This window comes from Ursus arctos, unplaced genomic scaffold (genome assembly GCF_023065955.2).
Source record: "Ursus arctos isolate Adak ecotype North America unplaced genomic scaffold, UrsArc2.0 scaffold_18, whole genome shotgun sequence".
Classification (NCBI taxonomy): Eukaryota; Metazoa; Chordata; class Mammalia; order Carnivora; family Ursidae; genus Ursus; species Ursus arctos.
The window spans coordinates 11,488,755-11,509,210 of record NW_026622852.1 but is presented as its reverse complement, the minus strand read 5'-3'; the positions used below and the strand labels follow the sequence as shown (position 1 = coordinate 11,509,210).

The window sequence follows — 20,456 nt, the reverse complement described above, 5'->3', positions numbered from 1 at the left end:
AAAACTCATAGTTTCCCTTCCACTGCTCAAAGTACAGGAAGAATGTGTGGTCAGGATTGAGGACCAATTTACTGACTATTAGTGCCAAGGGTGTGGTATATTTTCTTTGGGTGTCATGTCTTGGGATCTTCCTTCACAGTTACAAGGCTCTGGGCCTATTCATAAATGAAAGAAGGCTCTGTCTTAATGTCTCTTCTCTTGTCTCCTCTCACGTCTCCCTTCTTTCCTACCTCTGTAAAAATGGAAGACTAACTATTCTCTTCTCGTGTTCTCCACTTTGCTCTCTCTGCCATGCAATTTACACAGGTGTACTCCTATTCAGCTGCCCTGGCCTGATCTGATATGACCAGTGGGCAACTCTAGACACTGAGGCAAACTCTGTCTTTCTCTGAAAATACCCATCCTTCCAAGCAGCAGGTGGAAAAGAATCAAGAAAGCCTGGAACAGATGATCTAGATCAGCTCTGCCCCAGGAATTGGGACAAACTCTCTTATTCCTTAGTTCTTACTCCAAATACACATTTCCTACTTGCCTATTTTCTTTGATGGCTGATTGAACTTCACTTATCAGTAGCAATAAGACCACTCAGTTGTAGACTTAGAGTGCAGGGAGCAAAGAGAGCCCCCCAGACATATTTAATTCAAGGCCCCACGCCATCAGTAAACTTGGCTACAAAAAAGGCTCCAGGGAGGCTAAGTCTATTTTTATTTCTAAAGTGTTTTGGGGTGACAATGCCTCACGGTAATAGAAGGTTTATTTCTCTAGGAGATCCTGCAAGAACACAAAGGTTTAGGATGTTCCAGTCCCCCATTAAATACCATTTTATTCTCATCCCATTAAGAAGTGTAGAGTGGGTCAAAAAAGTTCTCAAGTGAGTAAATTAGGTAATATAACAAATTAACTCATCTGCATTGGTTTAGGCATTGGAGTTAGTAACTTTTTCTTTATTAGCAATAACAATTGCTTACGACAGTTTTCAGAGAGGCTCTTTTCTCTACAGTTTCTTTCCTCTAATAGTCCAAAAAGGAAAAATGGATCTGAATTTTTTCCAAGATTCTGGCCTATGAAAACATTTAATCATACATTTCCATCTATACAAGTATTAATCATTATAATCCATAATCCAGGATGCTTACTATTCTTCATGCTATTTTCTGTTGAAGAAATTGAAGTTTAAAAAGTTAAGAGGAATTCCAGGGGACAGAAAGCAAATTACCTCCAGGAATAGGACCCCAAACTCCAAGTCCTTTAATTTTCAGGGACTTATATCGAAGTACTCGTCTTCCCTTATTTTTATTAGTGTGAAGGAAGAAGATATTTTATTAACCTTAACAATCTTGGAAGTGCATATGCTCTGTGACTCAATGGCTTAAAGAATAAAATTTTCCTTATTTAGTAAGTATACCATTTGCTACTGTGACTGAGATAATAAATTCTTCCATTGAAAACTCTGTTTGTAGCAGAATGAGAAAAAAAAAACCCTGTGATTTAACATGCAGTTTAAATTAAAAGAATGTATAACACAACTCCTTATTTTCCCAAATTGATATTGCTTGTGTCATATAATTATCATCAAATAGAAGAAAAAGTGATAAAACACATATCTAGTACCTCAAACATGTTAGATGGTCTGGAAGTTATAAATGTTGATACAATCCCCATCTATAGTTAAATCACACATATACATAAATGATGAGCAAAGGTAGAAAAACAATCAAAACTTAGACAGATGGCTATAAGCTCAGAGGAAGAAAACACACTAGCTTACTTTTATTTCTCCTGATGGGGGTGTCTCTTCCAGAGAAGTCCTCCACATTATTAGGTTTTGTGTATGAGACTAATGATTTGTTATGGGGACCTCTGGGTAAATTTGACTCCACCCCTTCCCTGTGCTCAAAGTTTTCTTCAGTTTTTTCTCTTCATCTTTGTCTCCCATACATGTTCCCCTCAACCTACCACTAAGGGCAACTGATTTTATCTTTTCTGATAATGAAATGAATACTATGAAATAAATCAACTTAATAAATTGGAGAAAGGAGGAGAAATGGGAGGGAAAGCAAAAAAAAAAAGTGAGTAAGAGAGAATTGAGAGAAAGAGGAAAAAGAAACCCCATTAGAAACAGTAAGTTAAGAAGATCTAACTTACTTTTCTAAAAGTAAGTTTAGTAAGAACAGGAGATAAACTATTAGTGTAATATTTTATTCAACTCCTGAGCATTACAGCTAAGCCCCAATTATTAATTGTAAGGAATAAAATTAACGTGAAAATATATTTGAAAATCTTACTTTTAAGTAAACAATTTCATCTTGTTGCATGGATCATTAGGTTACTCAAATTTATTTGAAAAAATCAGAAAAATACATGTGGACAAGTAATAAACTTAAGTATTAAGTAAAATGCTTCAGGAATAGAATGAATAAATTTGATGGAAGTGAACACTAGAGGTCTAAACAGTAGCATACTGTTTAGTTTTGATAAATAAAGCAGTGTGATCATTCACAAATTTCAGCATCTTGAACTCCACCAGTAATATATTTTTTGGGGAAAAAAACCATATCTAATAAAAAAAAAAACAAAAAGTCAAAAAAATTAAAAATTGCAACACCATAGCAAAAGAAAAGAAACCAAATTTTTTTTTAAGATTTTTTTATTTATTTATTTGACAGAGAGAGACAGCCAGCGAGAGAGGAAACACAAGCAGGGGGAGTGGGAGAGGAAGAAGCAGGCTCCTAGCAGAGGAGCCCGATGCAGGGCTCAATCCCAGGACCCTGGGATCACGTCCTGGGCCAAAGGCAGACACTTAATGACTGAGCCACCCAGGAGCCCCAAGAAACCAAATTTTTATAACCAGGAGAATGAGTGGCTAAAGAAGAATGGTGGGGGCCCTTTTCACCAAGGATGGTAACATACAAGGATCCCTTTTCACCAAAAAGAATGCAATGGAATCTTTTTTTTTTTTTTTTAAGTAAGCTCTACACCCAATGTGGGGTTGGAATTCACGACCCTGAGATCCAGAGTCACATGCTCTAATGACTGAGTCAGCCAGGTGTCCAGCAATGGAATCTTTTAAGTAACATTTAACTTAGATATCAAGATAAATTTTCCACCATCAAAATTACTGAACATTGAAAGAATTTTGATAGAATGAAAAATGCAAGTTTATAGAATCTATTTACAGAATCCTTTAAAGATAAGACCACATTATTCTACGTATAATGGAACTATACAGTGGGCTTTAACAGAGTTTAAGGTTGTGGATTCTGAAACCAAGATTACGTAGATTTGAATTCTACCACTTTCCGACAATACTCTAAGCCTTGGCCACTTGATCTATAAAATAATAAGGAATAATAATATACCACATAGGGTTGGTGTGAAACTTAAACAGTGAAACAAAAGGCCTTTCCCCAGTTGCTAATACACAATAAGCTCAACAAACGTTAACCATTATTATATGGTTGCTGTACATGACTGAATTAGTACCTCAATCTACATAATACATTTCTAAAATAATGTGTATAAATGGAAACACAAATTCTCCCTGGCTTATAGTAAAATTTTATATTCTTTATTTATGATTATGCCCCAACTGGATAGCCTTTCTACTTGTATTCCTAGTTTCTCCATATTTCTACACCATTCAGAACCATTTACTCACCCAAAGAGTTAAAATATTAAATGGGCTAGAATGATATTTAAATGAAGATAGAAAAATATGCCTATAAAAGTTTAAAAATACTCTTACATTCAAATAAACATCTATGATTTTTTTAAATTGCACTATCTGAAGTGTGATATCATTGTACACAACTCCTTAAGTTTCAATAATTTAACATTTCCGATCATTTCTCATGTGGAAGGCAAGTCTCCTTCAAACTTCATGATCCCCTGTGCATTCTCAACATTTAATAACTTAAACAAAACTATCTTTATGTATGAACTAAGACTAAATTGTACACCATTAATATGTCCTTACTGGCTTTTTCATAAAAGGAATGGTTTCCTGGCCCTGTGTGTGTGTGTGTGTGTGTGTGTGTGTGTGTGTGTCTATGTCTGCATATTCAATATTCTCTAATAAATACTATAGTCTGAACTGACAACAAAGATGTTCATTGCAGCTTTATTTACAATATTAAAAAATTAAAAAAAACAATAGTAAAAAATGCTAACAACAAACATTATCGACACTGGAAATATGGTTAAATAAATTATTATTTCCAAAGTAGTTATATGTCATGATATTGTTTTTATAATGTAGTAAAGTAATGAAGTAAAAGATATTAGTGTATCCACAGATATGTCAAAATGCATTTTAAAAAACTGAAGGGAAATATTCCAAATGTTGACAGTATTCGCCTCTTGGAGATGGAATTATAAAAATTTTTTTTTTATTTTTGTAAATGACTATTTACACATAGACTACCAAGGGAAAATAATTGTAATGTTTACTAACCACAGGCAAAATTTACAAAATATAAATAAATAATCAAGGACTTCTGAATTGAGTGTAGTTGAGTATACTAATAAAAACCTTATGAAAAGGGGCACCTGGGTAGCTCAGATGGTTAAGCATCTGCCTTCAGCTCGGGTCATGATCCCCAGGTCCTGGGATCAAGCCCCACATCAGGCTCCCAGCTCAGCAGGGAGTCTGCTTCTCCCTCTCCCTCTGCCTGTCCCACTGCTTGTGCTCTCTCTCTCTGTCTCTCTATCAAATGAATAAATAAAATCTTGAAAAATAAAAAAAATTTTTAAAAACCTTATGAGTGAATGACTATAAGGACCTAAAATAACTTTCAAATTAAAATACTACAATGAGAATTAAAACTTCAGAATGAGCATCAAGTTAAAAATCAGTTAAGTTTCCTACACCACACCTCCAGGAGGTATATTTTGAGGAACAAGTAAAAGAGGAAAAAGGAATTCAAAGTGGAGAAAAGACAGGACAAAAAAGAGACTAAACACAGAGGAAAGTAAGTCAGATCTTTAAAGCAGTAATGTCAGTTTGCTCTTTTTTTTCTGCTTCTATACTATTCATAAGCAAAACATATTCTCATCACCTCTCTCATTATCTGGAATGATTCTTGGAGTGGATGGTCATAATGCTGGGGAAACGTGTGTAAGATTTCAAAAAGTATCCCAGATCAAGGCTGCAATTATGACAAGTTCTCCAAACTGGAGTGATAGGCTCTACCTCTCCAAATTTAGTAACGATTTTGGCTAGGGAATTTATGGCTTGAGGTAGAGTTCATATAAGAAGAGTTTTAAGAAACTAATTTGTTTCACTGATGCCTTATCTTCTCAGAATAAATATCACTGATATCACTTCATCAAGAGAGTCTCTTATTCCTAACCTAGGATAAGAACAGGCCCCAGGTATGTACTTCTACCATTACAACATACACCATTCTTACTCCTCTACTCAATATCAGTGATCAATTAGATTTTAGGCTGTAAGAGGTAAAGAATAAAGGCAGTTAAAAGGTTACCTATGAAGATAACAGTGGGGAGAGCTTTCAGGCAGTGAAACCAAGCACAAAGACTTTGACGTTGAAGAATACCTGGATGTTCAAGGGAAAAAACAGAATTAAGTGTGGCTGCAATGGAGAGATTAAGGAGAAGGAAGAGAAGGCAAAGATGAGATCAGAGAGGTGATGCAGAGTCAGATCATGTACAGTCTCCTAGGTTGTAGCAAGAACTTGGGTTTTTACTTTTATGAGGCAGGAAACCACTGGAGAGAGCTGAAGAAAGGAAGGATTTAATTTGACTTGCTAAGCTGTAGCCAGAACATCCAGGCATCTGTGTTGAGAATGGACTCAAAGGGGATAAAGTCAGGAGCAGAGAAACAAAGTGGGAAACTACTGCAGTAGTCCATGTAATACATGATAGTGGTTTGGACAGAATGGTGACAGCACGGATGGCAAAAGTAGCAGAATTTCAAGCATGTATTGAAGGTAGAGTGCACAAGAGTTTAGTTTTGAAGATGTAAAGTCTGAGATGCCTACGGGGCATCCAAGTTAAGCAATGTTAAGGAGACAATTACGTATACTCTTTCCTAAAGTTCAGGGAAGGGATCCAGAGTAGATAACCCAATTTGAGGGACAGTTTTGATTCTGAAAGCCTAGGTGACTGGATAAAATTACCTACGGTGTGAGTTTAAACACGGGGGGGAAAAAGACATCCTAAGATTTGGGCCTGAGACATTATAACATTGAGGTGACATGGAGAACAGCTAGAACTGAAGGAAGAAAGCGACACAGCTGCAGGTGCCCACAAGCCAGGAGGGAAAAAAAAAGAAGGTATTTCAAGGCAAGGAGAGTCATCAACTGAGACACACATTGCTGATAAGTTAAATAAGATCAAGATTGATATAAGATCATTGAACTGAGTGATGTGGAGGTCACCGGTAATTCCGAAGAGAAATATTAGCAGAGGGAAAGGGACAAACATTTGACTGGAGCTGGTTCAAGAGAGAAAAGGAGAAGTGAACTTTGAGACAACTTAAGTCTTTCAAGGAATACTGCTGGGAAAGAAAAGAAGGAGAAGGAAGGGAAGAAAAGGAATATAGTGAGGTCAATACATGTTTTTTGTCGTGTGTTTTGTTCTTTCCCCCAAATCAGCCTATTTGTACGTGGTAAGGAATGGTCCATCAGGGGGAAAAATGATGCTAGAGAAGAGAGGGGAAACATCTTCTGTGGACAAGTTTATAAGAACAAAAAGTTGGAGAGGGAGACCTTAATAATCATCAAACTAGACTGTAAATCCACACTATATATCCTCATACTGGAGGACAAAGAGGAGCAGAAGGAGAGCCAGAGCTCCATGGATTGTCAAAAAAAAATTCAAGGCATATTATTTGAAAAAATGACATTAAAGAACAATAAGTATAGTGTAAGTTAATAAATATTAAAATTATAATATGACTAGATTTGTGGTATGTGTGTACGTATATACACACAAAATATCTAATGCATGAAAATCTGGAAGGACTACTCAAACGATTACCCCTGGGGAGAGGATGAAATGAGTTGGGGTGAGTGGAAGGGTATTCGAATCTGTTAGACTAGCACTATCAGGACTTCTACAGTATTATTTCAATATCTTATAATAATGTATTCTTGTAATGTTTGTGTATTTAACAAAGAAGATAACTTAAAAATATTCTGTTCTTCTAGAGAAACTCTCGGATACATTCAAATACTAAGAGTGGTTACTGCTGGGGCAAGGGCTTCAGGGAGGAGTGCAGAAGACAATTTTTTTGTTTCATACACTTCTGTGTTATTTGAAAGTTTATCACAAGCGTGCAGTACTTTGGTAACAATTATTTAATTAAAAATGTTTAAGTATTCAGTTGTTTGAAATTATGTAGAATCTGTAAAAGTTTTCAGGCAGGTTATAAAAGAGATGATTGCTCTGCAGAGGTCGCTAAGGAAAAATCAATGAAAAATAGAATTAAGGCTGAAACATTTTGTCTCAAATTTTTAGTTAAGCAACTAAAAAAATTTCTTAGAACACAAGACTGAAAAATGAAACAGCAAAGGAAACACTATTTTTTTCTTCCTCTTTACCAAGTTCTTTCTTGCTGAGAGTAGAAACAGAAAAAGAATTATTAGCACATAAAAGAGTTATGAGACTTATTACCAAGCAACTTTAAAGACATTATTTGAATATAAATTGCCATAGGTGGGGACTTTCAAGCAAAAATTGAGAGAGAAATGTTTGAGGTAAATATACAAGTGAAAAACATGAAAAAAATTAAAGTTACTAATAATATCCAATTTTTCAAGTCATTTTAGCAGTGGAGCCTGGTTTAGAAGCAAAAGCATAATGGGCAATCCTACCATACAAAACAAAAAGGTGAAGCTGCTCTCTTCGAAGTGGAGAGAACAGGCACTACTACCCTTTCACCTGATATCACCCACATCTTGAGGGCAACTCGAGGAATACAGAATACAGAGTGAAAACCTCTGTTCCAAAGCATTATTTAAAACTACGTGTTTAGGGGTGCCTGAGTGGTGCAGTCGGTTGAGTGTCCCACTCTTAATTTTGGCTCAGGTCATGATCTCACGGCTGTGGGATCCGACCCCACGTGGAGCTCTAAGCTCAGTGGAAAGTCTGCTTATCTCCCTCTCCTGCTGCCCCTCCTCCCCCACTCTCTCACTCTCTCAAATAAGTAAGTAAATCTTTAAAAATATATGTGTTTAAAGTTTACTTAATAGTTATTTACTATTATTACTAACAAAAATGTTAATTATAGATATTGGGTTTTCATGGTCCTTTTTTAGGAGAAGAGTTAAATAGAAAAAACAACACAGATTGCACTATTTAACCACTTCCAAGCCTTGGCTGCCTCAACTATTATAAGGGAAGAAAATCAATCTTCTAAGATTGACTATACAGAAACTAAATTATTTCTATAAATAACTTGGTACACTACACAAAACATAAAGAATTCAATGAAAGTGGTTTCTTTTTAATTACTAGCCACAATTATTGTTGCTGAGTCAGTCAGCCTACCTAAATAGCTGGGTAAGCCTTCTTGAGAGGTTCCTAAAACAACTGTAAAGTAAAATGACTACTTAAAAGAAACACAAAATAAACAAAAATCCTTGGAAAATATGATCCTGAAGACCTTATCAGCATACCCATCTGTGTGTGTGCAAATTGGCCAATAAAATAATGCATAAATTCTATAATGAAAAACTGCTTTAGGTCATAAACTAGAATCATAATTGATGAATAATTTCTCATAATAGAAGGCTGAGTAATTCCATTCCCCAAGTTCTTCCTGGTTTGGGGGCTACACTCAGGGTATGTTTTATAGTAGATATCAAAATTCCAATTTATAAACACAATATCCTATAGAGTAAATTTGCATCTATATTTTAAATATTTCAGCTTTAATGGCCATAAAGAAAAGTCACAAAATTTCCAATATTACCAGGTTGAGTTATATTTCATTTTTAATTTTGAAGAACCATATAAAGGGGAATAATAAGGAAATGCTGAAATTGAAAAATATTGAATTCTATATATTTTTTAGAAGTTCATACATATAAATTTACATTTTTATGACAGAATAAAAGCATACTTTTTGATATGATATACTTTCGGCCGTGTGAACATCTTCCTGGTTCCTCAGGACTTTCTGCGTGTCCATATTCAGAACCTGGAGCTGCTGGATCAGCTCTGCCTGCTGTGCTGTGTGCGCACTGTTCTGCTTGTAAAGGTTCTGCAGCTCCTGCAGCTCCTTCCTATGCAAAACAAGCAATCAATAGAGAAAAGCAGGAATAAAGATCATCTCAGCTAAATAACTGTGTTCATCGAAGGTTAGAGATCAACTTCCAGTTTTTTCATCTATTGTTTTTTACCGCAGGTGAACATATTAATAAAAGAAATAACATATAAAGTATTTAATATTTATCACATACACCTACAAAGTATTGATAGAATGACTCTGACTTTCAAAGCCAAATACTTACCCATTTTTTTTATAACTTGATAGTATTAAAACCTTGGATATACAGACATTGTACCACCTACTTATTGAAAGTAAGTTACACTTCAGCTCCGAGAACTGCTAAGTACTGATGCCAACAACAGTTATCAGTTTTGAATAGTGGGTAAGTCGACCTTTCACAGTACACTATACAGAACTTTAAATGTATTCAAAGGAATCCCAAAAGGCAAGTTAAGTTTCCAAACCAGAGTTCCTGAAAGCACCACTGGTTTGCAACCTCCGGGGTTTGGGCTGGGATTCCTGTGACTCTTTTAATCCAGATTGAAGAAAAGATAGGAGGGATAAAAGCCAAAAGGAAGGAGAGCAACATGAGGAGAACACCATTCCTTCTAACCCATCCGGGGTGCAACTGGTAAGGAGGAGGACAAACGAACTGGGGTGTGAGTAATGACAGCACTAAGGGTCTGGGAGAACCTCCCTTCTGGGACAGAGGTTTCCAGAGTTCTGTGGTAGTGAATCCTCTGTGATATACATCATATAAAACTGGAGCATATTGTGTATGTTCACTTAGAAGAGAAAATTATTTATAGAGATAAATTTCACAGAAATACACTTTATAATATGTATTCTGGAGACTGTATTTTTAATGGAACTTTTTAAACCTCTAACTTCAAACTGATAATTCATTCTCATAAGTCTTAAAAGAAGGAACAAAAGAGATATGCTAATGGTTGTTGAAGATGGATGAAGATTAATATGGGAGAAATGCTCTGCTTTCTATACGCTTAGAATGTTGTTTTCCAAATAGAACAACAACCCCTGCACCCACAGAGATACCCGAACATACTCCAGCTGTCTCAGTCCTTTCTGACCACTATAACAAAACAGCATACCCTGGGTAGTTTACAAACAACAGAAATTGGTTTCTCCTAGTTCTAGGGTCTGGAAGTCAGAGATCAGAGTGCCAAGTAAGAGCCCTCTTCTTAGTAGTAGACTTCTTGCGGTATCTTCACATGGTAGACGACATTAGGGAGCTCTGGGAGGTCTCTTTTACAAGAACACTAACCCCATTCATGAGGGCTCTATCCTCATGACCTAAACACCTCCCAAAGGCCCCTTCCTAACGCCATTACATTATATATTAGGATTTCAACATATTAATTTTGGGTGGATACAAATATTTGGACTATAGCATCATCTTTCTGTAACTATTTGAAAAAAATGAAAATTTGAAGTAACAGCCCAAAAACGGGAGAGGAGAAAAAACAGAATCAATAATGGCACAATGCCTGCATGAGATGTAATGCTCACAAGAGAAGGGGAGAGGAGACCAACAGTAATAATGCTTGCTGAATACTTCCACTTTTCAAGAATAACATTGGTAAAAATTATCAAAGAAGATAGGCTAAAATTCTATCAGAGTATTTAGTCAAAATATATGTTAGCCAGGAGACCTAAGTAAATGTTGCATTTAGAATGGGGACATGATGAGGATAAAAAAAATACAATTTTTCAGTGCAATGTGAAACAAAGCAAATTTACTTCTCTTCCAATGCTAGAAGACATTTGTTATTTCTTAAAGAGAAGATCAGTATTTGGGTTGCATTTAAGGGTCATGTGGAACAAAATATATGTATCTTTAATCAGAAAAAAATATATATTCAAGGCGCGCCTGGGTTGCTCAGTCTGTTAAGCATCTGCTTAGGCTCAGTCATGATCTCATCAAGCCCCGCAATGGGCTCCCTGCTTCTGGGGAGTCTTCTTCTCCCTCTGCTCCTACCCCCACCCCGCTCATGCTCTCTCTCACTCTCTCTCCCTCCCTCATATAAATGAATAAAATATTTAAAAAGAAAAGAAAAATACATACTCAAGAGTAAGGAAACACTCATACTATGAGGCACCTGAGGATGAAAAATCACCTAAGGGACCAGCATATCCCTGTTTCTCATCTCATGCTATGTCCTGGGCATACTCCCAGTAAGCGGAGTGGAAGCATCACCTTACACTATTGAGATAAGTTTCTTCCTCTGTGCTTCCCCACACCACCTTCTGAAAAGTAGATGAGATCAATGTACACCAATGTTGCAAATATGAAACGTGGAACTCGACTGGTGTCAAAGTAAGCAACAAACAAATCTTACAAAAGGCATACCTCTGGACCACTAGTAAATACTGAATTTGTCTAGATCTTTCCTTATCTGAAAACGAGTAAAGAAAAACAAACTGGACTTACTAAAAGGAGGAGTACTAAGAATTAAGAAAAAAGAAATTTTATTGTACATACTCAGAGGAAAAGTATACCTCTAAGAAGTTACTGAAGGAATTAGAAGGAAGGTCTAGAAAAAGTATGAAAAAGAAACCATCACACCTCTCTGAATTATCAACGGAAAGACAAGATGTGAAGATGATCTTAATAAAGTCTCTGTGAAGGGAGGGGCTTTTTTGTTCACCGCTATAAACAGTGCACCTAAGACAGTTCCTGTCCCATCTTGTATTTGTTAGTGTAGTAGACACATCTTATGCTTATGTTCAGATTCAGCCCACACCTGCCTCTTCGAATCTCATTCCCTTGCTCTGTCTCAGCTTACTAACTACCACCTCCACCTATGAAATGTATACAGCTCATCTGAATCCATTGTTTAAAGTCAACCAGCTGCATTCCTAGCATGTTTGTGCCACTTCCAGGTTAGGATAAATGCGACAACACAGGCATGGTATAAGCGACTTTTACCAATGAAAGACAAAACACAAGAAGAAACCAGATAGATAACTTTTCTCTTTTTCCATCTGATGGATTGCTCTAGAGCATGGTTTCTCTCCCACAGCCTGTCAGGAATCAACCTGAGTAGTAAATTCAGTGGACCTGCTGTCTCTTCATGGCTCACCACGAAGCAGTAGCCAGCACAATAATGCATTTCCTTGAATTACTTTTTATCCTTGCCTGCCTCGTTCTTCTCTTACTCACTTTCCCCTGGAATTGAATCATCCAAGTAAGTAATCAGGACTTAATCCTTCTCTCAGGCTCTGTTTTCTAGGATATATGGGATAAGACAGTTATTAAATGGGTGAAATGAAAAGCATAACATAAAGGAAGATTGTTAAAAAGAAAGGTGCTGTAATAGTATCAAAACACATAATGAGAGCAATTATAAGGAAAATAAAAACTATGGAAAATAAAACTAATTGGTAGGTTCAAACTTGAGAAGTTCCTGTAGGCACAGATGAAAAAGAGTAAAGGAAAAGTGTGGCTTGAACTGAGACAGTGCTGAGATCCAACAATGTCTTCTCCTATCTCAAGAAGAATGTTAAGTTCTGTTAAAAATATTGGATTCCTGAAAGATAAATCCAGTGATCTTTCAGTTATAGTGATGCTATCTAAGGGACAGAGTGGGCCATGGGATAAATTAGGAATATCCCTGTAGAGATCAAGTTTGATACCAGAGACTGACAGAGGGTTTCAAGCACCTTCTCTAAGTTATTTTGCAGTTTAAAAAAATCCTGATGGTTTACAAAAACAGAGATTTACTGCTTGTTCACATTGCAGGTGGCTTTCTAAGCTATCCTAAAAGCAAAGGCAAATCAAGGAATGACTTTTAAAACATTAGGACATGGCATATGTTACTTACATTCTTGTCCCACAGACCAAAATAAATCACATGGCTAAATCTAATGCCAATGGGAGAGAAAGCATACGCTAGCAACAGGGAAGGCCCTGAGATGAATCAAAATAGAGTACAGGAATGAACACTTCAAAAGTAAAAAGTTTAGTGATGAGCACTGAAGCAAAATATAGGACTAATCCTAAATGTCTTTCATCAGTGTGGATATAAATGTTATATACCTTGAGATGCAAAATCAGGGGGAGTTAAAATGGTTGAATGTATGTTCTATTTTCCAAAGTTTATACAGCAGGATGTCAAAACAGAATGAAGATGAAATGTAGTTTAAAAAAAAAAAAGACACTGACCTCCAAAGTTTTTCATGTCATTTCGTTCCTGGCTTTAGAGAGAGAGAGAGGGTTAGTGGTTTTTATAGAGAAAAGATTTAATAATTCCTTCAATTTCACACCAGTGTCTTATTGTTCCATCATATCACCAAAAACTAAAGTCTACTTGTTAAGAGAACATGTTCAATATACTCCCTTTTATCTAAAAAATTCTGCCCACCTAATCTTCAACCTATAAATATAAACTGAGAAAAATCTAGGATTCTCATAAAATTTTGATGGTTGTTACTTCTCCAGAGTTGTATTTTAAGTGTAATACTTTTCCTCTATCTTCTTTGTACTTTGTTGTACTGCATGCATTTATAAATAATTCATATGTATCATTATACCAAATAATTATGTACCTATTTTGTTTATCATAAAAATGTAAACAAAAATAAAGAACAATATTAATTCCATAAGAATTCAATCCAAGGCAAAAAAAATTGCACACAAAAAAGTAAAATTCACAAAAAAACAAAAGAACTGTGAACACTTTACCCATGAAATCATAGCACATCAAACAAGTACAGCAAAAAACTATAAGCAATAAAAGGAAAATCAGTTAGAAACTATATGGGAAATATAGTAACAAAAACATGAAATAGCTAGGATAAATTTAACAACAAATGTCAAAACCCTTTAGAAACTTAAAACATCTTCTAAGGATACAAAGGTACTGAAAGAAATGGAATGGCATACCATCCTCTGGGACAGGATGACTGGTATCATTAAGATGCCAATTCTTCTCAGGTTTACTTATAAATTTGATGCTCTAACTAAATACCAAACAAAAAATAATCAAGTTCACTCTAAAATTTTTGCCAAAAAATTAATAAGCAATGAATGCTGGGAAAGCTCTGAAAAAGAGCAGTAATGGAGAATGCCCCACATGCTCTCCAATGTTCACCACCTCTACCCTACTCTCCAGTACTCTAGTCTAAGAGGCTGACCTCTACAGACTGCAGTACACTGGTCCCTTGTGCTCTGCCTCTGACTCAATGTGATTAGTTGGAGAGCTGGCTGGTGATTAAAGAGGGTTGAAGAGAAAAAAGTCAAGGTATCTCATCTCCTGACTCCCTCTCTGCTGAGCCACAGTTCGCCCTGTCAATGATCCTGTGTCTAAAGATACTTCTAATAGGCAGCCTCTCCCAGGATAGATTTTTTTTTTTTTTACAGAGATCTGGCAATGGCTCCTCTCCTTGCTCCTTCTGGTCTGGGGCTGGTAACGGCTTCCTGTTGTTGATAATCTAAATCTCAATATCTATTTGGAGAGAACTGACATCTTTATCATACGGAGCCTTCTAAACCATATCCCTACACATATTAGTCCCTTTATTTCTGTCAATGTTTTCCAGTTCTCTGTATAAACGTAATAAGCATCTCCATTATACATACTCTTCATATTTTTACTTATATTGTAAATTGTATTATTTCCATATATTAAGTCCATTTCTTCATTTTTTGCTGGCATAAAAAGTGCAACTGAATTTTATTCACTAACACTGTATCTACCAAGTGTGTTAAACCCACTTATTAATTTGACCAATGTTTCTATAAGTTGAGGTTTCTATGGGAATTAATCATATTATAGGGAAATAATTGGTTCTTTTCCTTTCAATTCTAGTCCTTATGTCTTTAATTTTTATTCTTGCCTTACTACATACTTGCTAATTCTGACCATGTGCTAGACATTAGTTCACAAAACTGTGGATATAATTTGAGGACAGAATTGTTACATCATCTTACAGAAATAATTTACACCTGCGTCTGCTACGTCCCTGGGAACACTAGCAATCCAGGTAATTAATCCAATTTCAGGATTCTGACTTATATGATATTTCTAAACCAGATTATGACTGTACTGTCCTTTTATTTTTTTTAATTTTGTAACAGATTTGCAAGTAATTTCTAAGAAAAAATCCCAACTCATTAACAATAAACCACATCCATGTAATTTAGCCCACCCTCCATGTAATCATAGAATCCTTACCTATTCAGGCAAAAATTTTAGTTAGGAAACTTAATTAGCTAGGACTTTTACACAAGTTTGCAAGTTCTAAGTATACACTCAGATGTTCTATACACATTATAGACATTACCTTATTATGTATGTGCTTATACACTTATTTATACTCTGACTCAGGGTAAAAATCATTTGAGATAGTTCATAACAATGTTGCATATCACAGTGGGTGACATGAACATTCAATAAGTATGCAAATGACTATGAATTCCAAAGAAATAAGCCCATAACGAAATAAAACTAGGTCAACTCTATCATACACCAATAAGGAAAAGTGTATCCAAATAAGAAAGTGCCTAGAATACTTTTCTCACAATTATGGCTTTGTGTGGCTTTTGTACAATATATAGATTCAATAAAATGATACTGGTACATCCTAATCACCACCACCCCCCTCCGAGAAATAAAACTGATGAAGGAAAGGAGACATATAATATACCCAACAGGTAACCCTTAATCAGACAACTCAGGAGAAACACTGCAGATACATCAACTATCACCCTATAATGAGGGTTTGAGTCATGGTCCCCTGCTCCATACTTCCAACTCTGCACTATTTTCTCCTCCTGTATGAGTCCTTATAATCAAGCTCTTAAAATTACACATGATCCATTATTTTACCATTGTGTAAGAAAATGTCCATCTGTGGATATTACTGCCTTATTTACTGCAGCTTATAGCTCTTGTAATACACTAAATTCAAGTACACAAAGGGGAAAGATTAAAGTCATGCACTTAACACTGCATTGCATCCTAGAATATATCCCAGGTTCCATCCAAATCATACCCTAAAAGAGAAAGGTCATCATTGGAATATTTTGTACCATTATAGGTGCTATATTTTGAGAAAAATATTGATGATATAGATGATGATATGGAATGAATTCAGAAATGCAACTGAAAAATAGTACAACATCTATGAAATATACAAATGAAAAATTATGAGAAATAATAGTTAATTAATGAAAAGATAAAGTTACAAAGATATTATTTGAAGATTATTTGGAAATAATTATTTGAAGATCTATGCTACAGAATACAGATTAGATTGTTTCTGAGATTCTCTAGATAAGTATTCAAGATAAACAGGTGGATATTGTAAAAAAGCAAATTTCAACTCAATATATGAAACAATGTTCAAATTTAAACGACATAAAATGAAAAGAACAGCCTTGAAAAGTACTGAGAAACTTACAAACCAAAAGTATCAAGCAAAGACTAAAAGGCATATTATCTTACTGAGAAGAAGGCAGGAATAAATGATAATTTTAAGATTTCTTACAAACGTATGATTCTATAATTATTTAAAATTACTTTTCTGACTCTATCAAATTATAGGCTTAAAAATTAATTACACCATACATAGATAAGCCAACCAATCTATCATCCTTAATTTTATACTTTTCCTCAACCCTATGATAAGAAGATTTTTAAATTGTGATATAAAATTTTTGCTTAGGTAATAAATTAATATATATACATTAACTGCTACCTAACCAAAAATTCTGCCCTGACATATCTACAGTTCTTGCAATGTACTAAATATATGTAAAGACATATAAATATGTACTGAATGTAGACATATACAAAAATATATTTACATATCAAGTTTTAACAACACAAATATTATTAATGAATATAATACAAATACATAAAATTTATACATATTACATATATAAATATCTCACATTTGTGTGTGTATATAAATATATGATAGTACCATCAGAGAATGAAATTGTCTTATAGAAGTATATGATAAACTTTGATAGTTTACTTAGTTTAAGTAAAAAATGCACATACATACATGCGTGTATCTGTATGTATGTGTATATGACTAACATGTATATATGCATGCATATGCATTTATACATTTATGATTTATTCTAATACCATTTTCTGATAAAGGTAACTGAAATAAGTTAATAGGTAGTATAAAATATTTCAAAACACTTAGAAACACAAGTTTCTCAAGTAACCCTACTTTATGAGAAGTACTACATACAAATTAACCATTTTGGTGTAGAAAGAATATCTCAAAAACTAAAACTATTAAGAACATAATAAAATAAAAAGCCAAAATTGGATTTCTCATATATTGGCTATTAGGATAATAATGAATATTATATAACGCCTGGCTGGTAACTTTTTAGAAGGAAACACTGAGTGAATGCACTGTCCTTATTAAAAATGGAGACAAGACTACTCTTCGAGAATGCTCTTCCCAATCCTGTGAAACCCCTGATTCTCTTAGTTAACTATTCCCAGTTAGTATATATAATTCCAGATAGTTTCAATACACAAACATATGTCCTCATAGAAGACATACTGTTGTCATTTTAGAGTGCTCATAATAAACATATATGTCGTCATTCCGACTAACAAATGACTTTACTATAACGTTAAATTTAAAAAATCAAATATACTTGCCTGACAAGGGTAATATCCATATCTTTCTGGTTAAGTTCAGTCTGTTTATTATTCAACTGTAACGATAGAGCGTTATATTTACTCTGTGATACTTCAATTTCTTTCCTTGCTTCGATTAAATTGTCTTCAAAGGCCTAAAATCAGAAGACTTACATCACAATCAAATATGATAAATATAAAATAAATATAAAGGAAGTATATTATATTTAACTAATCTACAAAATGGCAGTAAAAAATTGGTAGTGCTTTTAATTTTTTGTTTTCACTTAACTAAAAAATTTTAGCACAAACGGTAACTTTAATACCAGTCACAGTTTACTTTTTTCAGAAAATGAAAAAGTATCATATCATAGCTTCCTGGTACAAAAGCTAAGAATTTGAAGCAATTAAATGTGAAAATCTATGTAGAAATGCACTTATTGAAATTACAATATAGAAATTATTGTACAATGAAAAAGCTATTAATTACATGAATAAAAAATGAGTTCATTTACTTAAATAGCAGTTGGGACAAACAGCAGATATTTCATAATTTCCTCTATTTTAGATGTATACACATAGCTACACTAGGGGAAAAAAGGACAGTATTGCAAAAATATCAACATAATTTTATAATATTTGAGATTCAGATAATGCTCAGTTCCCCTGATTGTGATGAAATTTTTCCTCAAGTTTTTAGGTTAGCTTTTTCCTCCAGATAATTGTTTATTTGTTTTAAAACTCTTCAAAATTAATGTTAGTTTCTAAAGCTATATTTTTCCAAAATATATTATAAGACTAGTTTTGATAATTTTCATAAAGTATTGAATAAATATAATATCTAAAAATAGAGTATACCCACATAAATGCTATACATTCATTATTTGCAGAAGTGAGTACTAGGTTTTATATCAAGCACGACTTTACTCTAGCCATGATCTCATACTTCATATATTATCCTATAGCAGCTACAGTAATAGTTTGAAGATAAAAATACTGGCTTCAGCTAAGAAAGCACTCTGAGTACTTCTTAAATTTCCATTTATTACACAGAGCAATGACAGGAAAAGAGAGAAGGAGGGGCGCCTGAGAGCCTCAGTTGGTTAAACAACCGACTCTTGATTTCAGCGCAGGTCATGATCTCAGGGTTGTTGGATCCATCCCCACATTCAGCTCCGTGCTCAGTGGAGTGTCTGCTTAAGATTCTCTCTTCTCCCTGTCCCCCTATCCCTCCCCTCACTCATGCACACACACTTGTGCAAGTGCACTCTCTCTCTCTCTAATAAATAAATAAATCTTTAAAAAAGAGAGAGAGAAGGAAAAAAGAAAGAGTATTGGCATGGATATGAGAAAGCTGAAACTCTTGCAAACTGTTGGTGGGACTATAAATGATGTAACCTCTATGGAGGGGTGGTTAACTGTTCAAAACATTAAAAATGTAACTACTAGTGGCACCTGAGTGCCTCAGTCCTCAGTTGGTTAACTGACTGATTTCGGCTCAGGTCATGATCTCAGGGTCCTGGGACTGAACCCCATGTTGGGCCATACACTCAGTGGGGAGTCTGCTTGTTCCTCTCCCATGCCCCTCCCCCCACTTGTGCTCTCTGTCTCTCTACCAAATAAATAAATAAAATCTTTTTAAAAATTTTAAAAATTAAAATAAATGTAACTACCATATAATCCAGCAATCTCACTTCCTGATATATATTCGAAAGAATGGGGAGCAGGGTCTTGAAGAGACACTTGCACACCCATGTTCATACCAGCACTGTTCATAATAGCTTAGAGGTACATCACCCATAAGTTGGATGAATAAATTAAAAATGGGGTCTATACAAAAAAAAAACAATGAAGTCTTAAAAAGAAAGGAGATCCTGTCACATGCTACAACATGGATGAACCTTGAGGACACTATACTAAAATAAATAAACCAGTCACTATTACTATATGATTCCACTTGTATGAGGCATCTAAAGTAGTCAAATTCATGGATACAAAAAACCAGAATTGTAGGTACCAAGGATTGGGTGAAAAAGGGGAAAAATAAGGAATATTAAAGAGCAGAGACATGCAGTTTCTACAAGTCAAAAAAGTTCTAGTATATCTTTCACAGCAATGTATATTTACTTAATACTACTGAACTATACACTTAAAAATATTATAATCATAAATTTTATGTTATGTGGTTTTTACCACAATTTTTTTAAAAGGAAGGGAATTTTGGGGTGCCTGGGTGGCATATGACTCTTGATTTTGGCTCAGGTCATGATCTTAGTGTTGTGAGATTGAGCCCAACGTGTGGAGCCTGCTTGAGATTCTCTCTCCCTCTTCCTTTGGCCTTCCCCCCAACTTATGTGCTCTCTCTCTCTCTCTGCAAAAAAAAAGAAAATTAAATACATAAATAAATAAAAAGGAAGGAAATTTTGACATATGCAACACATGGATGGAACTTGAGATCACCGTGTAAAGCAAAATAAGCCAGTTTCAAAAACTAAAAGTACTGTATGATTCCATTTACATGAGATATCTAGAGTAGCCAAACTCATAAAAACATAAAGTAGAATGGTAGATGCCAGGGAGGG

The 20,456-nt window shown here is 34.8% G+C and overlaps 1 protein-coding gene across 11 annotated transcripts in view; it reads right to left on the bottom strand.

Annotated features, from left to right (window-relative positions):
- The window catches only part of CNTLN (centlein), a 495,968-nt gene that overhangs the window by 164,201 nt on the left and 311,311 nt on the right, over positions 1–20,456 (bottom strand). For 8 of the 11 annotated variants that reach the window (XR_008959874.1, XM_057313468.1, XM_057313469.1 and 5 more), the window contains 2 exons: positions 17,892–18,029; positions 9,089–9,247 (listed from right to left, as the gene is read on the bottom strand). Coding sequence is in view for 10 of the 11 variants with exons in the window: in XM_057313468.1 (XP_057169451.1) it covers positions 9,089–9,247; positions 17,892–18,029 (297 nt within the window). In the remaining variant the exon portion in view is untranslated. Of the gene's footprint in view, positions 1–9,088; positions 9,252–17,891; positions 18,030–20,456 lie in introns of all 11 variants that reach the window. The other 3 variants (XM_026506485.4, XM_026506486.4, XM_057313467.1) reach the window with 2 other exon arrangements.